At 42.8% G+C, this 16,087-nt stretch overlaps 2 protein-coding genes across 2 annotated transcripts; both read left to right on the forward strand.

Moving 5' to 3' along the window:
* Positions 1 to 10,841: 10,841 nt before the first annotated feature.
* Positions 10,842 to 12,012, forward strand: LOC147304157 (protein Fer3-like). Its single transcript, XM_086280720.1, has one exon. The coding sequence runs from the start codon at positions 11,310 to 11,312 to the stop codon at positions 11,757 to 11,759; it is 450 nt and encodes a 149-aa protein (XP_086136846.1). The 5' UTR covers positions 10,842 to 11,309; the 3' UTR covers positions 11,760 to 12,012.
* A 1,847-nt stretch (positions 12,013 to 13,859) lies between these two features.
* twist1a (twist family bHLH transcription factor 1a) lies at positions 13,860 to 15,563 on the forward strand. The gene is made up of 2 exons (XM_086279713.1): positions 13,860 to 14,660; positions 15,094 to 15,563. Exon 1 carries the CDS (start codon positions 14,085 to 14,087, stop codon positions 14,631 to 14,633), a length of 549 nt encoding a protein of 182 aa, XP_086135839.1. The 5' UTR covers positions 13,860 to 14,084; the 3' UTR covers positions 14,634 to 14,660; positions 15,094 to 15,563.
* Positions 15,564 to 16,087: the final 524 nt, after the last annotated feature.

The raw sequence follows: 16,087 nt of genomic DNA on the forward strand, positions 1-16,087 counted from the left end.
ATAAACCCAAACCATGATGTCATGTTCTTCTTATAGAGAAGTTTCTTCTGGCAAGCCTTCCAAACAAACTGTGCTGTCATAAACTTTAAATTTTAATTTGCAAACTGAGATTTGTAGAGTCTGAGATGTAGCTCTACCTTTTGGTTTTTTGTAATTTTTCTGAGCATTGCATGGTCTGATGCTGGGATGAATTTGCTGGGATTAGCAATTGTCTTCAATGTTTTCCACTTGCTAGTGATCAGTAAACTAGGTGCACTTGATTAGCTGCACTCGCTGCTTCTTACCTTCTTAATTCCTATGCTAGCAGTAAGGACAGACCTACTTGTTGACAGAACTGCACAAAGTCACGTGAAAACTTTCTGTCTCACAAGACTGTACCTCACTAATGGTTAACAAGAAAAAAGAAAAACAAACATTTCAGCATAAAAATGTCAGTTACCAACATAAACCATCATCTCCTCAACAGACACAATAAAAACATTAACTCAAACTGTTTGAGGTGTATATGTTGGCTTCCTAAACTGGCACTCAGTCATTAAAACTGTGAGAAACCCTGCAGGTTAAGATAGCATGTCTAAAAGTTACAGATAAAGACATTATATCATCTTTGTTTAACCTGTGCAAGAACCAAAGTGTAGGAGAAAAGGAAAAAAAAAACTGGCATTTTACAGAGAATTATGAGTATCAGACTATTTCTTGGCTGGGATCAGCTACTTCCTGGAGTCTCTGCTGGTTCCCTAGCATTTAATGTAAGCCCAGAAATAGTTCACATTTTTAAATACTTAATCGGGGCATTAACCCTTTACATCCAAACCTCAGCGAAAGGGTAAAGGGGGATATTTCACAACATTTCAAGCTGTTCCTTGAACGAATTGTCAGAATTCCTATTTTTTATGACTTGGCTTGAAAAGAAAATCTTTGATAAAGACATTTTTTACAACTTATCAAGTGTGAGTAAGTAGATAGCGTTGACCCAAAATAACCCGAGTGTTTCGTATATTGAAACACGGGCACACAAAATGCACACATATAAATGCTCGCATTACACATATTTCATTCCTCTGCAGAAAAAAAAAAACAACTACTCCATTTAAGTTTTCACCATCTTGCGTTCTTGTAATCACACAGTCATTACAGCGTTCCCAGAATGCCGTGGATGACCTCAAATTGCACAACTGTGAAAATACGCAAAACACTTGTAATCTTAAAGACATTTAGAAACAATTATGTGAGAAGTTCAAGTGATTGTTCGCTGCAATCCGTCCCCCCGTGACCTCCTTCGTGCGTCTTCACTTTCATTCGCCCAGTTCCAACCCCAGCCCGGGTGCACTTCTTTTGCACCTGTACCCTCCCCTCCCTCCATCTTCGCTCATTCCTCTTGTCATTCCTCCTATCACTCCCTAAAGCTGACTGCCCCCCTTTCCTGCTTTACCTCTCCTTCTTGGCCTCCTCCTCCTTCTCCTACTTGTCTCCCTGATTTATACGAGGCAGTGTGCAGTTCACACACATTCCACTTCTGACACCCCTCAGCCCACCACCTCCCCCTCCTGCAACTGGACTCTCATATCTGTGCACGGTCATTTATCTTTGTGATCCTCGGATGGGAAGAAGAAGAGGGAGGGTGGGAGAGATGAGACAATAGGAGGAGTGTTGTTTTTGCTGAGGAGGCCAGACTGTCTTTTCATATACTTCATAGACTTCTGTCAGCCTTGATAGGAGTACTATCTGAGTATGTGTGTGTGCTTGTGTGTAAGTGTTAATGAGTGTGTAGGCTGGCTGCCGGCCTCTATCTCCTGTGTCAAAGTTTCCAGGCCTGGCGGCTCCTCACCTACATGAAAGGCCCAGTAGAGTCTTTATGGAGAACAAACGGCGCTCTGACGCAATTCTCCAGGTTCGGGACATATGCACACACGCGTGCATGCATGCACACACACACACAACCTGTGCCATACATTCACTGGCTCGCTCGCTAATTCAGTCATGCAGACACACCACATCCACAACCCACAATCCACAAATCCCCATCCTTACACACCTCTGTTGGCCAAGTCTAATTAGTTATGTGGTCGGCACTCTGCTCTATCCCAGAGCCCCAAATGGCAGCAGGTCATAAAACCTTAAGTGTTCCACCAGTCAGAGCCGTGCAACTGTGGTCATATATCCTCCCAACACGACTCAGGCAGGGCCGACTTGTATCAAAGCCCATCTCTCACAGGCCTACTGACATCCATGAAATCTCTTTATGGCATTTTCAAAGGCATTTCTGGGAGATTTTTTGTGGCACTTCTGCTTTGCGTCTCTGCTTTTCGTGCTCGCTCAGGTAGGCGAATAGCCCGCGCTCGCGCCACAGTCGCACCGGATCAAGTGTTCAGATCTTCCTCGAGGGATCTGCACACAAACATATTCAAGCATACGCGCACACACTACTAACACCCAAAGTAAACATCACATATGGTTGGTGACCAGTTTCACTGCCATGCTTAGTTTGTTTTCTTTGGCGCAATCCTGTCCTTAGTAACCTTCACAACTACAGATGTCTACAACTACATTTTGCTCAAGGGAGTGGTTTTGTGTGAGAAGCTGTCTAAAATGAAAATTTAAAAAAAACCAATGTATTTTATTTTACAATAAAACAGAAAACAAAATATTTAAACTGAGAAAATGTGCCAATTTAATAAAAAAAAAAATAAGCTAATTTGATGGCAGCAACATGAGGGGGTAACAAGAGGCTGAAAAAGTACTAAAAAAGGAACAGCTGGAGGAAATCGTATTATGTTTATTGGCACCTGATCAGTAACAAGATTAAGTATAAAAAGAGCATCTTAGAGAGGCAATTATAGAATAATGTTACCCTGGTGTCTCATTGTGTACCATTCATAATATCATACCAAGGTTATGAGAATCTGGAGAAATCTCTGTGCTCAAGGGACAAGCCCAAAAATCAGTATTGGAAGCCTTTGATTTTTGGGTCCTCACACTGCACTGTGTTAAAAATGAAAAACACTGCGCGGGCTCAGAAACACTTCCAAAAATGACTGTCATGGAAAAAATGGACACCACATCCTCTGGATTAAAGAAAACAGGGACCATCCCGCTTCTTATCAGGGCTAACTTTCGTAACTTTTGGTAACTAACTTTGACTAACTTTGGTCTTTCTGATGGTATTGGGGTTCATTACTGCCTTTGGATTTGGCAGCTTGCACATCTGGAAAGGAACCATCAATGCTCAAAGGTTTTAGAGAAACATATAGTCACATACAGATGCTGTCTTTTTCAGTCAAGGCCTTGCAAACATTTAGAGCATCATTAAATAAAAATAGGATAAAGAAGACTCAGGACTGCTGAGCGTTAGCTGATTTTCTTGCTTCAGTGTTTAATGAAGGATGTTCAGTTTTAGAATTCACAGAAAGTATAAAAATGTGTAAGCTTGTTTCTTTTAACCCAAAAAGAACGCAATGACTTGCAAATGATTTGAAGCCATATTTAACTGAAAATGGTTGAGACGCATCACATGTTGCAACCTATATGAACTGAATTTTATGCAACACCTTCCAAAAAGGGTTGGAAAGGGCAAGAAAAGATTTTATTTGAGTGTCTTAGAGCCTGCACAGGGCTCAGTATAATCAGGAGGTAATGGGAGGCTCATAGGCGTCTAGACAGTGTCCAGAGCAGACAGACTATAACTCCTACACCCAAAACAGTGAGAAAAAAAAGCAGGGAAAGGACAACGGGTACATACTGGGAGTTACAGTTAAGATTAAAATGAAGTATGCTGCTATTATGGTGATCTGCAGATACAAAGATAATTAAAAGAAAGAGGCTATAACATATGAGCAGATGAGAATTACAAAACAAGCTGAATTTTAAAATAAATCTTTATCACTCCTTATACCTTTTGTATATAGATTTAAAGAAAAGCAAACATGGAGAGGAGTTATAAGGGGAGGGGTAAGGAGAGGAACACACACAGCATATCATCAGACATTCAGCCCAACCTCCCGAAACCACAGAAAAATAAATAAGCCAAGAGGGGGAAAAAAATTTAGGACTGGAAAAAATGATCTCATGTTTAGTCACATAGCTTTTCAGGACAATACCCAGGACGCAACTAAATGTTTTATTATTGTATTTTAATGACGACCTTGTCAAACTGCAGATGAGACTGAAGGCACTGCTGGGCAACACTGAGATGGGAGTAAGATGAAAAGAAAGTGAAACCTGGGTGGCCTGTACTGCTGGTGATGCGTGCATTTAGAGCCGGATTCTGGAAAAGCACTTACAGGAAAAGTATGTCCCCTGATCAGTGAGCCATCTTCTGACTCTAATGTGCAAACAAATTTTGATTACAGAAAACTAAAAAATACTGCAGAAAGATAATATAGCTATTAAATCATTGCCACTATGATTATGGTGCGAAAAGAGCAAGGATCAACGCATGCGACAGGTGCAACAGCAACTACCGAACATCTCTTTAATAACAGGATGAAGTCGTGTACATACAGGCTGGAGAGGAGTTTTTCTTTTTTCCCCAAAAACAACAACATAATTATTTGTCTTCTTTCACTTTTATTTTAAGTCTGCATCATGGTGCAAGCACATTTTCAGAAGATGATGTATATTCCCAAGAACTGAGGTAAAACTGGAAATTACCAGCCTTTCCAGTGTGTGTTCTCTCAACTTCCAAGAAATCCCAGGCACTCATATTATTCATACTGAGTAAAAGCATTTCCATCTTTTGAATTTTGCCCAGAGCAGCAAAGTGGTGCATCAGGACCATTCTGTTCAGAGTTTGAATGTTCTCCCTGTGTCTGCCTGGGCTCTCTCTGAGTCCCTCGGCTCCTTCCTGCAGTCCAAAGACAGGCGTGTTAGCTTAATGGGTGATTGTAAACCGGCTCTAGGTGTGAATTTAGTGTGAATGGTTGTCTGTCTTTCTGTGTTAGCACTGTGATAGACTGTCCAGGGCGTATCCTGGAAGAGGCTCCAATCCCTGCCACCCAGATGGATGGATGGATGGATGGATGGATGGATGGACAGATGGAGGGATGGATGATGGATGGATGGACGGACGGACGGATAGACGGATGGATGGATGAATGGACGGACGGATGGATGGATGGACAGACGGACAGATGGATGATGGATGGATGGACAGATGGATGGATGGATGGATAGACGGATGGATGGACGGATGGACGGACGGACGGACGGACGGACGGACAGACGGACGGACGGACGGACGGACGGACGGATGGATGGATGGACGGACGGATGGATGGATGGATGATATATACTTGCACAAACACATCTTTTAGTGAACTGTCATCATTTGTGATAGACTAGTGACACTGAAAACTTTCCATGCTTTCTTTTATATGCATACATATACTCTTGTAGCAGATGTTCCTTTGAAACACAGACAACATTTCCACTAATGAGGTCAGTGCATGTGCAAATAATCCCCGCGAGTCAAAAGCTCCGGCTAAGTTTCAGACAGTTTTTGTTATTTTTGTACCCACGTGATGGCTTAGAGAGGGGATATCCTTAATATGGTCATTTCAGACACACAGCTTTGCCTGTGAGAACAGCAGTCCCACCAACTCACTGTTCAAACCTTCTGTTTGCTAGGAGCAGCAAATCCACGTGAAGCTGTGCTTCTCAAACGTCTCATCTAATCACTAATAGAAACACTTCAGATAGGATGCAGATGACCAGGAAAACAAATATGGAGTAAAAAACAGTTTAGTGAATATAATATTTTTGAATGGAAAACAAAGAAAAACAAATCTGCAGATATTTTTGTGTTGAGCAAAAGTGCACTTAGAGATAAGCAAAAGGTGGCCTGAACCCCTGCTCCTCCAGTCCACGTGCTGGAAGACCGAACCCCAAATTGGATACATCTCTGTGTGAAAGTTATGTAATGCATCAACAACACAGGAAAAGTAGAGCAGTATCAGAGATGAGCTATCTGACACTGCATAAAAACACTGAAAAGACTGATGCTGTGTTCCTTGCTAAATGTTAAGGTAGAGTCCTGTGGAAAAAGAAATCACAGGACTGGTCTGCAAACCTCAATGGTGTGAAGTAATGTTGTAAAAAAGAGTGGGCAACAATTCCTTTACAACAATGTGAGAGACTGATAGTCCTACAGAAAATGATTACTTCAAGTTATTGCTTGACATTTTTTCTGCATGATTGTATCTGATGAAACTGGCTGGAAGCCCAGAGGTGCTCATGCAGGTCTGCCTATTATCAATAGTTCCCCTGGGAGATTAAAAATGTTATTTATTTGTGTGAGAGTTACTGGCATTTCTCTTTGGTGCTGTGCATATTTTCAAGCTTGTTCGTCCTACAAAAAAAATCCTAATCTGTGAAACACTCAGAAGTTTTTCCACTAACCTGTTCCACATAAATAATCTTGGTGTAAAGAGGAGAAAACAATGTCTCGAGCTACATACAAACAAACCCAGACAAGGGCAAACCCAGAGTGCCGAAGCACATACTCGTTCTGCTACTATCTACGTTGTCATCATCATCATCATCATCATCAAAGAATAACATCTGTTGCCTAGGAAACTCAGACATCTGAGCACACGGGCTGAAGGTTGAGAATATGACTCTTAAAACAAATGAAACACGGCACCCTAAAAATACACAGTAAAGAGTGGGTGAGAGTAAACACAGACATTACTCAGACAGAACGGGTGTGGGGAGGGCTGGGGAGGGCGAGGGGGGGAGGGGAAAGGTGCTGACATGGGTGAGGGTGGATAGAGGAGTCACGTGGTGAGTGAGCTTGGATTAAAAGAAGGAGGGTTTTTCAGAACAGAGTAACTGAAGGCATGCAGCGGTTTGGCGAATGGAAGGTGTAGATCTGGAGGAGGAGGGGGAGATATGGGAGGGTGGGGTTAAGAAGATATATTATGTGGTATCAGGGTTTGTCCAAGGCATGAGCCCTATCTTTCACATGGCCACCCAGCTGTCTAAACAGCCCGTGACTGGTTGCTGGCTAAAGGGTCCGGCCAATGGGAGGGGGGAGATGTAGCAGAAGGTGGAGCGAGTGAACAGTTGAGTCAGCTTCAGGATGTGCAGAGAGCCAGAGTGACACAATGAAGACTAGGCACACAGGTCAAGAGTTAAACTCATCTTCCTCACTCCCTCCCTTTCACTTTGACTCTCCTCCCTCTCAGATTTTCAAATTTGAAAATTTGCTTTATTAGTATGTTATGAAATGTTTGGCAGAAACACGATTTGCAGGGTGGGTGAAATTATTCTTTCACACACATGAGTGTAATCCGCACACAAACTGAATAACAACTTTGTGCCTCTGTAAGTAAGAAACGGTGAGTGTCTCAGCATGGATGTGTATTAAATCACCGTTGTGAAAACAAGCAATGAAACAGTTCAGCACAAAAAAACCTGAGAAAGAGACACGGAGAGAGACAGAAAGAAACAGAGCGAGAGAGAGAGAGGTGTCTAGTTTCAGATTTACAGTGGTGGTGGTGGGCGAGATTTGGCCATGCTCTTACAGCACACAGAGGACACAGCCAGAGGAGGAGGAGGACAGATTTACATGGTGAGAACAGCTATGGCTGCTCTGGAGCGGCCATAGCTCCAGAGCAGCTCCAGAGCAGCTTAAAAACTAATATATGGAAGCCATCACCGTGTAAAAATACAACCAAGAAATGTCACCCTCAGAAGTGTGACTTGATGAAATGTGTGATTTCTTAACTGACATGAAACAAAGTATGTTCCTTTCAGGGTTCCCTCTTACATTTACTGCAGTATTATGTTGATTTGCGGACCCCTAATCCGTTAGGATTAAGTGTCGAGATGCTCTTTCTGTGGGGGCCGAGCGACTGTTCATTTACTCAGCACAAACTCCGCATTGATTTCACAAATACTTCAAAATGCGTTAATGAAATTCACGGCACAGTTATACAATCGCTGAAAAACCACCTTCTTCGACTGAGCATCCAGACTTTGTGGAAAGGATTTGGTTTAACACTCAGTTTGTATCTACTAAAACGCCGACTATTTACTTCCATAAACATTTAGTCACACCACAAACTATCATTAATTTCACCCTGTGTAACCAGTAATAACAGAGCAGAGCAGGAAATGAACCATTATGAGTGTCTGTGTGAAGGTCTGTCCTGTCTCACACAAAGTTGGGATAAACCCTTGTAGGTGTGTGTGTGTGTGTGTGTGTGTGTGTGTGTGTGTGTGTGTGTGCCTCTTTTGGGGTTTTACTCCTTATTTAAGACCAATATTTACAAAGTAGCCCCAGGGTGAGATTACCTCATATTCTCCCGCCCAGCTGTGCTTTCTCAGCGTTTCCACCACAACCAGAGGAATGTCCCATCATGTTTATCTGCGTGCCAGGAAAACACAGAAAGAGAGGAAGAAGAGGCAGCAGAGGGAGATGGAGAAGTATGCTTAGGTTGGAGTGTGTATACATGACAGACACTTGTACATTCACACTCTTGGGTATGGAATAATCACACAAGAATGCATAAAAAACTTTAAATAAAAAAAAAACTTGTGAGCATGCTCTTGATGTCAGTGTTAACTCAACCAGGAGGACATTCAACATCCTACTGGAGGATTAGCTGTGTTAATCACACTCTTGGTGTTCTACTTTCATGAGAAAAGTCTAAATGCCCACTATGGATTCAAGGTGGGTAAGGTTAAAGTGAACTTAAAATCTATGACAAATATTTATTTTTTATATTCTGCTAGTAAGATGGGAAATATGTGTAGCAATTTTTTTATAAACATTTTATAAATTTTATAAACAAAATTGGAGTTGCTACAATTCTAACAAGCTTAGAAGTCCATATTTGATACGAACACCTTTATTCTTCAACACAGTCTGAACTCTCTTAGGAAAGCGTCCCTTTAAGTAGTCTTCAGGAATAGTTTTCCAGGCTCCTTGAAGGACCTTCAAAGCTCTTCTTTGGATGTTTGATGCCTTTTTTTATGTTCTCTGTCAAGATGATTGCACACCATCAGTAATGTTGAGGTCTGAGCTGTGGGGAGCCTAATCCATGACTAATAGTTTTCCAGTGGGTGTTTTTATTTCCAGGTATGCTTTTACTGTACTGTCAGTGTGTTTAGGATCATTGTCATGATGAAAAATGAAACTATAGCTAGTCAGATGCTTTTGATATGGTATTGCATGGTGGATCAAACCTGATCTCTAAGTGCAACCCCAAACCATGACAGAGCCTCCACTGTGGTTTACAGATGGCTGTAGACACTCCCGTTTGTACCTCTCTCACGACCTCCTCCTGACTTACTGACAAGGATTTGTATAAATAATTTCAAGTTTGTAATCATCACTCCATGAGACCTGTTGTCACTGATTGATAACGTGTCTAATGAGGCTTCAGCAAACAATACTTTCTTAACTGTATGAATTTCAGAAACTGTTCATCTGCTGCTGAAGAAGTTTTAAGCCTGCCACATCTTCTTGTGTTCTTCTTTTGCTCTTTGGGAATCAACTTGTTGCTCAAAAAATACAAATTGTGTTATCTTTGGCATTTCTATGTAGATTCAACTAACGAAATTGGAACAAAGTATGTGTTTTTGCAAGAGACTGCTAGTGACAAAGGATACAATTTAAAATTGGCTCTCTGCTATGTTGTCTGTTATGTACAGACACAACACGGATTCTTCCTTGAGTTAGATGCCTTTTATGCTTCAGTGACTCTTAAATCAGTGTTAAATAGTTAAAACAATAAAACACGCAAACAAACATTCATCAGAAAAAGTGGACAGAAGAGAAAATTAGTGGGAATAAAATAGTGAATGTCCAAAGAAAAACTTTGAAAGTCCACTTTAAGAAATCAGAAGAAAGTCTGGCTTCTTGGAAGAAAAATATATGAGTTTGCTGCAAAAACACCGGCAAAGCTGAATTCAGCAACTTTCAGACCAGCGCATTCACTTCCCGACACCACAATAATTCCTGTTGCTAAATATGCACATGCAGGTGACCCTTTCTGCTGGCAATTCATTTATGAGGTAAAAGGTAAAACAGCAAATGGACTGTACTTATATAGCACTTTTCTACTCAGCTGGATCTGAATTTATGCTCTTGGTCTTTGTGGCTGGTTAAGGTAATATCACATTAAGCTGGAAAATTTTAAATGATCAAGAAAAATAAAATAAGGGATTGATGCGCCGTTCAAGTGAACGCTCAGATAATGTCAGTGAAAAACACTCTAAACTCACAGAAGTAGGAGTAGAGTAAAATAATGATTTTTACTCTTGGAATTTGGGTTATTGCTGTGAATTTATTTAGGTTAGCTGAATACAGTCTGACAAAAATCATTATTTTTAGATCATAAACACAGCAAGGAGCCTCTGGCTTTAAAGCCTCCATCCTTTTGTCCACCCTTATACCTCCATATCTCCAGGGTTTCTCCTATAACCCTGAGATATTCAAGATATGCTAAGGTAACGTGAATGAGTAAATATAAAACTGATCTGCAACTTTTAAAATGCCAAAAATGCTGTGATTAAATCAAAGTCATAATGTTATCAATACAGGCATAAAAGGTGTCTGTATAAGTTACAAACCACAAGTGTGCAGTGCAGTAACCTGATGAGTTTATTGGAATTACCTTGCCTTAAAGTGCATTATTTTCTGAGAGTGCAGTGTTTTAGGCTGAGCAGTGGCTCTCTTGTTGGTCCCTGCAGTGTGGACACTGTCCTGCCATGGGAACGGACAGTTATTTGCTTTAATTTGCAACAGAAAAGCTTGTGGTGTGTAGTGACTGTTAGAGAATGTTCTGTTTGGCCTTCTCCTGGCTGGTTTAAGTGATAAAAGTGTCATTATTTAGCCTCTGAGGCAGAGGAGAGAGTGCAAACAAGACTGCATGACCCTCTGTTAAGAGCCCTCGTTCTTCAGATGCTCATTAAAGGCCTCCAGGAGGACAGTGCATCAACTGGCAGGGCCGTCGAGCTTGCCTTTTTAAAAAAAAATAAAAGTCTTTCTCATCCCAGTCACCGGTCGACTGACGGCAAAAATGGGCTCAATTAAGAGCAAGAGGGACATGAAAGATGTCGCGCTGTGAGGTGGTATAGGCGACTTATTAAAACAGCAGGAAGAAGCTCTTGGACTTGGGCCCAATAGGATCTAACCCCGTAGCGCACTGACCGGATTTGGAGAAAGTTGGATTTATCTGATTGGGCGCTTTGGATTCTGTGTCTGGTGAACGACTTTAGTCCGTCTGAGCGCTCTGATTGGAGTCAGTTTCTTAACAGAAAAACAAAAGAGAGACTTTCTCTCAAACTGCAGCGCATTGAAGATGGAAATGCAGGGCCGATTTATTGACTCCACGGTGATGAACATTAATGTTATGGAGTATCCCCACAAATATGCTTTAGCACCAAAGCAGCAGGTGGATGCTGCTCCATCCTGTCCAATCAGCCAAAGGCAGTTAAACGAGCCTTCCTGGAGCCGGGAAGCGGAGGACGGTGTGCGCACTGCTCAGGTGGCGATGTGCTCGCCGAGATACTACAGCCGCGGGGCCCGGGGGAACACGAAGGCCAAGCGGAGGAGGATCATCACGGTGGTCCAGCGGCAGGCGGCCAATGTGCGGGAGAGAAAGCGAATGTTCAGTCTGAATGAGGCGTTTGACGAACTAAGGAGAAAAGTTCCTACATTCGCATACGAGAAGAGGCTGTCCCGTATCGAGACGCTGCGTCTGGCCATCGTCTACATCTCCTTCATGATGGACCTGCTGGAGAACACCTGAGACACAACAGCTCAGCTTTATCTATGGCAGACTGAACTAGACTGAAGGCGCCACTCAACCCACCAATGACACGGACATAAATGAGCAGCTGACTTTCCGTGTATGGACCAACAAGAGGGATTCTATTAAGAAATGTCAGATTTTTTGTGGCTGTAAAAACACATACATCGCTGGAGAAAGCTCACTAGGTCAGTGAGAACCGAGATTTCATTAGTTGCATGTGAATCGATGTTGCTTGAAAATAAAAGTACCGCTATGGTCATGTTTGTGTTCTTTGCCTGGACTGCCACGACAAAGAAAGCAAAGTGAAATTTAATTTTGACTAACCTTACTAAAGTTAATAAGACCATAATGTCCGCTTAAATGGACAGTTTACAGCCAGTGTTGGATCAAAACATATTTACACTGTCGCATTTAATAAATCCGTTAAGAGGAGATACACATGAATGTCAGCATCTTATGGTTGTTGTTATACAGCTCTGAAGCGGTGTGGTTTTCAGCACCGTGGAGAGCTACAGAGGCACGCGCCTCACCTGGCCACTTGAAGGGTGTGGCAAGAAAAAAAAAAAAGCAACTCGAGGTTTTCCTCACTCAGAAAGCGAGAGCACATGAATCATGATTGTTTTCTCCTTGATGGCCAAATATCCTCAAAAGAGTTTAAAAGTGGATCTAAATCACAAATCAAGGGCTCACGGCATGAAGCTGCAGATTATCTTTGTCACTAAGGTGTAAATTGAGTTATTCACGGAGGTGAGATGACGGTAAACTGAGTGACAAAAACACCACCCACACCAGATGCCCTCTTTCAGTCCTGGATTGATGGTAGAGGCAAAGCTGTTTAGCGCTGGGGGACCGTGTCTCCACAAGAGAGCGGGGCTGGGCCCTCTGTGGTCCTCTTGTGTCATCCTTCCTCATCAGAAGTGAGGCTTCTCGGTGGGCCATTCACACCACAGACTACCTCCAAGAAGTTGCCAGGTCTAGTTTCAACCACATGAAGACGTATTTTTAGTTTTTTGACTAGGATATTAGATCACAGCAGAGCAGGCCACGGAGCTGGGTGGTCATGTGTAGGTGTTTCGACTCTGTGTGAGCCAGTGAAGTGCTTTTTTCCTCTCTCCTCGGTCCATCTTTATCACGTCCGGTATTTGCGTTGTGCTCCAGCCGAACACCGCCTTTCAGCGTCCCTGCTGTGAGCACGGATCCGCCCTGAGAGCTCCCTGTGACGGGCCGTCTTTTAAACCTGAGCCGCGGTGCCGAGATCCCTGCGGGAGTCAAACCCTTTAAGTGCATACCTCAACCGCGAGGCCGTTGACGGCAAAATAAACACACAGGTCTACTAGAGCAGCGACCTCCTGCTGTGACAGCCTCATGTGTTTTTCAGTGGGCCTGATCGCTGCTCCCTTGTCAAACGCCTGCACAGAAACACTTTAATGTTTAAAACTAGAGGAAGAGTTCTGTTCTGTGTCATTGGCTTTGAATTGTTTTCAGCAAGAGGGGGAAAGCATGAAATTTCCACACACGATGACACAGCGGTAAAACTGCTGGGCGATTTCCATTTGTAAGTTTTATTGTCAGTGACGCAAACAGTGGATAGTCTGTGCAGCAAATTTGGAAAAACAACAAAACCTGCTATTCACACTTTAAAAAAACGAGCCTGAAACTAAATAATAAATAACACAAGAAAACAACAACAACAGGTCTTTATTTAACACTGAGCAAAAAAAAAGAGCCTGGACATTTAATGAGGTCTGCTCTAATTCAATGTAAAAAATAAAAAATAAAAAGTAAATAAAAATAAAAAAAATAATTATTATTATTATTATAACTCCGCATCTGTAATAAATGCGGTGTGTGTGTGTGTGTGTGTGGGGGGGGGGCATTGTGCTTTTGGGGAAGAAATAATTTGGGGTGGAGCAGAGACAAATAATTTATCTCTATGACAGGTCTTACAGTGCTTGCACAATGATCCAATAGCAAACACTGCCCCCACTACATCCTTCCAGTCTCGAATAAAAAACACTCCATCTCTTAATTCCTAATATTATAGCAAGAACTCTCTTTTTCTGCGGTATTATGTTACAGCCCTCCCCACCCAATCACAGCAAGCCCCAAAATCCTCCTGCCTGCTCCCCGTTATAAGAACTCGGGTCGTCCCAGTCTGGCAGACACCTCTCCCATTCTGTGGCGCACGAGATTTACCGTAATACCAGCTCACACACGCTCCTGTTACCTCTCGTGTTTGTTGATGTTGTGACCGCTTCAGTGGATTTGAGTCAGGGATTCGTGACTCTCTGACAGGACACAGAAAACCTTTCTGAAAAGACAATGCGGGAAGACGACTCCTCCCCAATGGATAGCGCTGGTAACAGTGAGGAGGAGACCGACCGACAGCTGCCGCGGAGAGGCGCGAGGAAGAGGCGGACGGCGCGGAGGAGCACGGACGAAGAGGAGGAAGCGGACGTGGAGAGCCCCGGTCCGGTGAAAAAGAAATGCAGGAAGAGCGGAGACGGAGGAGGAGGCAGCACCGGGAGCGGCGGCAGCGAGGCCAGCAGTAGCCCAGCGCGCTCATTTGACGACCTGCAGACGCAGCGCGTGATGGCCAACATCCGCGAGCGCCAAAGGACGCAGTCCCTCAACGAGGCATTCACGTCGTTACGTAAGATCATTCCCACCCTGCCGTCGGACAAACTCAGCAAGATCCAGACCCTGAAGCTGGCAGCGCGGTACATCGACTTCCTTTGCCAAGTTCTACAAAGCGACGAGCTGGACGCGCGAGGGACCAGCTGCAACTACGTGGCGCACGAGCGCCTGAGCTATGCGTTCTCAGTCTGGAGGATGGGGGGCGCGTGGTCCTTGTCGACTACGTCCCACTAGAAGGGCTGCTCTTGGTGGCACAGTACGGTAGGTTGAGCTCCTTTCACTTTTCATCCAGCAGGAACTCGAGCCGTGCCAAAATGTTCCGGTTATGCGCATTTTACGCACAGGCCCAAGATAAACAAACTAATGTATAATCCTCCAGTAGGTCGCTGCAGTTTTTCTGTCTCACTCTTTTAAACTTCCTCTAATATTAATTAGGCTTGATTAATTTCATTATGAAAGAGATGTCAACTACAACTTTATGCGCCAACAGACCAGAGTTATCGCTGTAAACATGGCGTTCTCATATCATATTATAGCTACAAAGAAATAGACATAGCATTTCTTCCACGAAATCCAAGCTTCATGTTTATTTTCTTCACCTAAGCCCACAACCAGGTTTTGTCATTTACATACATGGCCAACACGCACCAACATCTTGTTTTCACTTGTTTTAACCAGAGTATTTCTTTCACAGATTACTCAGACTGAGGAACCAGTGGATCAGACAGACTAAAATAGGCCAAACACACCTGGGCCCCAGTCTCGGCTGCTGTGCTTCAGGCCTCAGAGGAAAGCAGCTTTTTTCATATTTCCCTTTGAAATGTTTGCAAGGGAGCACTTAGGACAGACAGGACGGATATGAAGAAAGAAAGACCACTGCGACTATGAATGTTGTAAAGAAAAAAAACTGACAAACGGCTCCGTTTTGAAACACGAGAGAAAGATGACAGACCATTCCACATTCCCTGTGACACCGCATCACAGAAAATGAAGTATTTTGTATTTATTTTTCTACACAGGTCGGAAACTTCTTCCTCCCCCTATTTCAAATAACGGTTATTTATTTTTGCAGTATCACAGAATTCCAAATGGATCTAGAGTCTTTGCATTTTGAGTGTTGTAAATATTTGGTAATATCTTAAATAAAATTATGAAAGTATTGTACATTCTTCTGGTCTGGATATTCCTTGAAGGTCTAACTAGAGGCTGCGTCAAATAAATTTCATGCCCATCAGCTGAATTTAGAAGCCTCTGTTTTTACACAGAAGAATAAATGTCACTTTTTTAAAGAAATGTTTTTTATTTATTTATTTTTTTGTTAGGGGAAACATATTCAATTTTCATGGTCTTTGTACTTTGAGTCTTTGTAGAGAGCTTATTTTCTTGCTTGATGTTGAATCCCCATGTAACCAAACTACAGTGGAGCGGGGCAAAAGAAAACATCTCATTCCAGTGGCTTATTTCGTAGTGATTTCTTGAGCTTGGGGATCTGGGAAAGCCATAATTAGCCAATGGTCTGTTTGAACAAGGTGAATCTGGAGCTGTGGGGGGCATGCATGATATTCCCAGATGTCCACTGAGCTGCAGGTCAGCATGGGAGTCTCCTGCAGGTGCTGCAGCAGTTATACCCAGAGAGGCTTGACAGATTGATGGGGTGGAGAGAAGTGAAAATGCAAACAGAATAGGCT

The sequence above is a fragment of the Aulonocara sp. 'chitande type north' Nkhata Bay genome, linkage group LG22, assembly GCF_057382095.1.
Source record: "Aulonocara sp. 'chitande type north' Nkhata Bay isolate Kocher_YH1m ecotype deep benthic linkage group LG22, A_spYH_male_GT1.1, whole genome shotgun sequence".
Taxonomy (NCBI): domain Eukaryota; kingdom Metazoa; phylum Chordata; class Actinopteri; order Cichliformes; family Cichlidae; genus Aulonocara; species Aulonocara sp. 'chitande type north' Nkhata Bay.

Bases quoted from the DNA above. Each gene is read 5' to 3' on its own strand.
- LOC147304157 (XM_086280720.1), top strand. From the start codon at position 11,310: ATGGAAATGCAGGGCCGATTTATTGACTCCACGGTGATGAACATTAAT.
- twist1a (XM_086279713.1), top strand. From the start codon at position 14,085: ATGCGGGAAGACGACTCCTCCCCAATGGATAGCGCTGGTAACAGTGAG.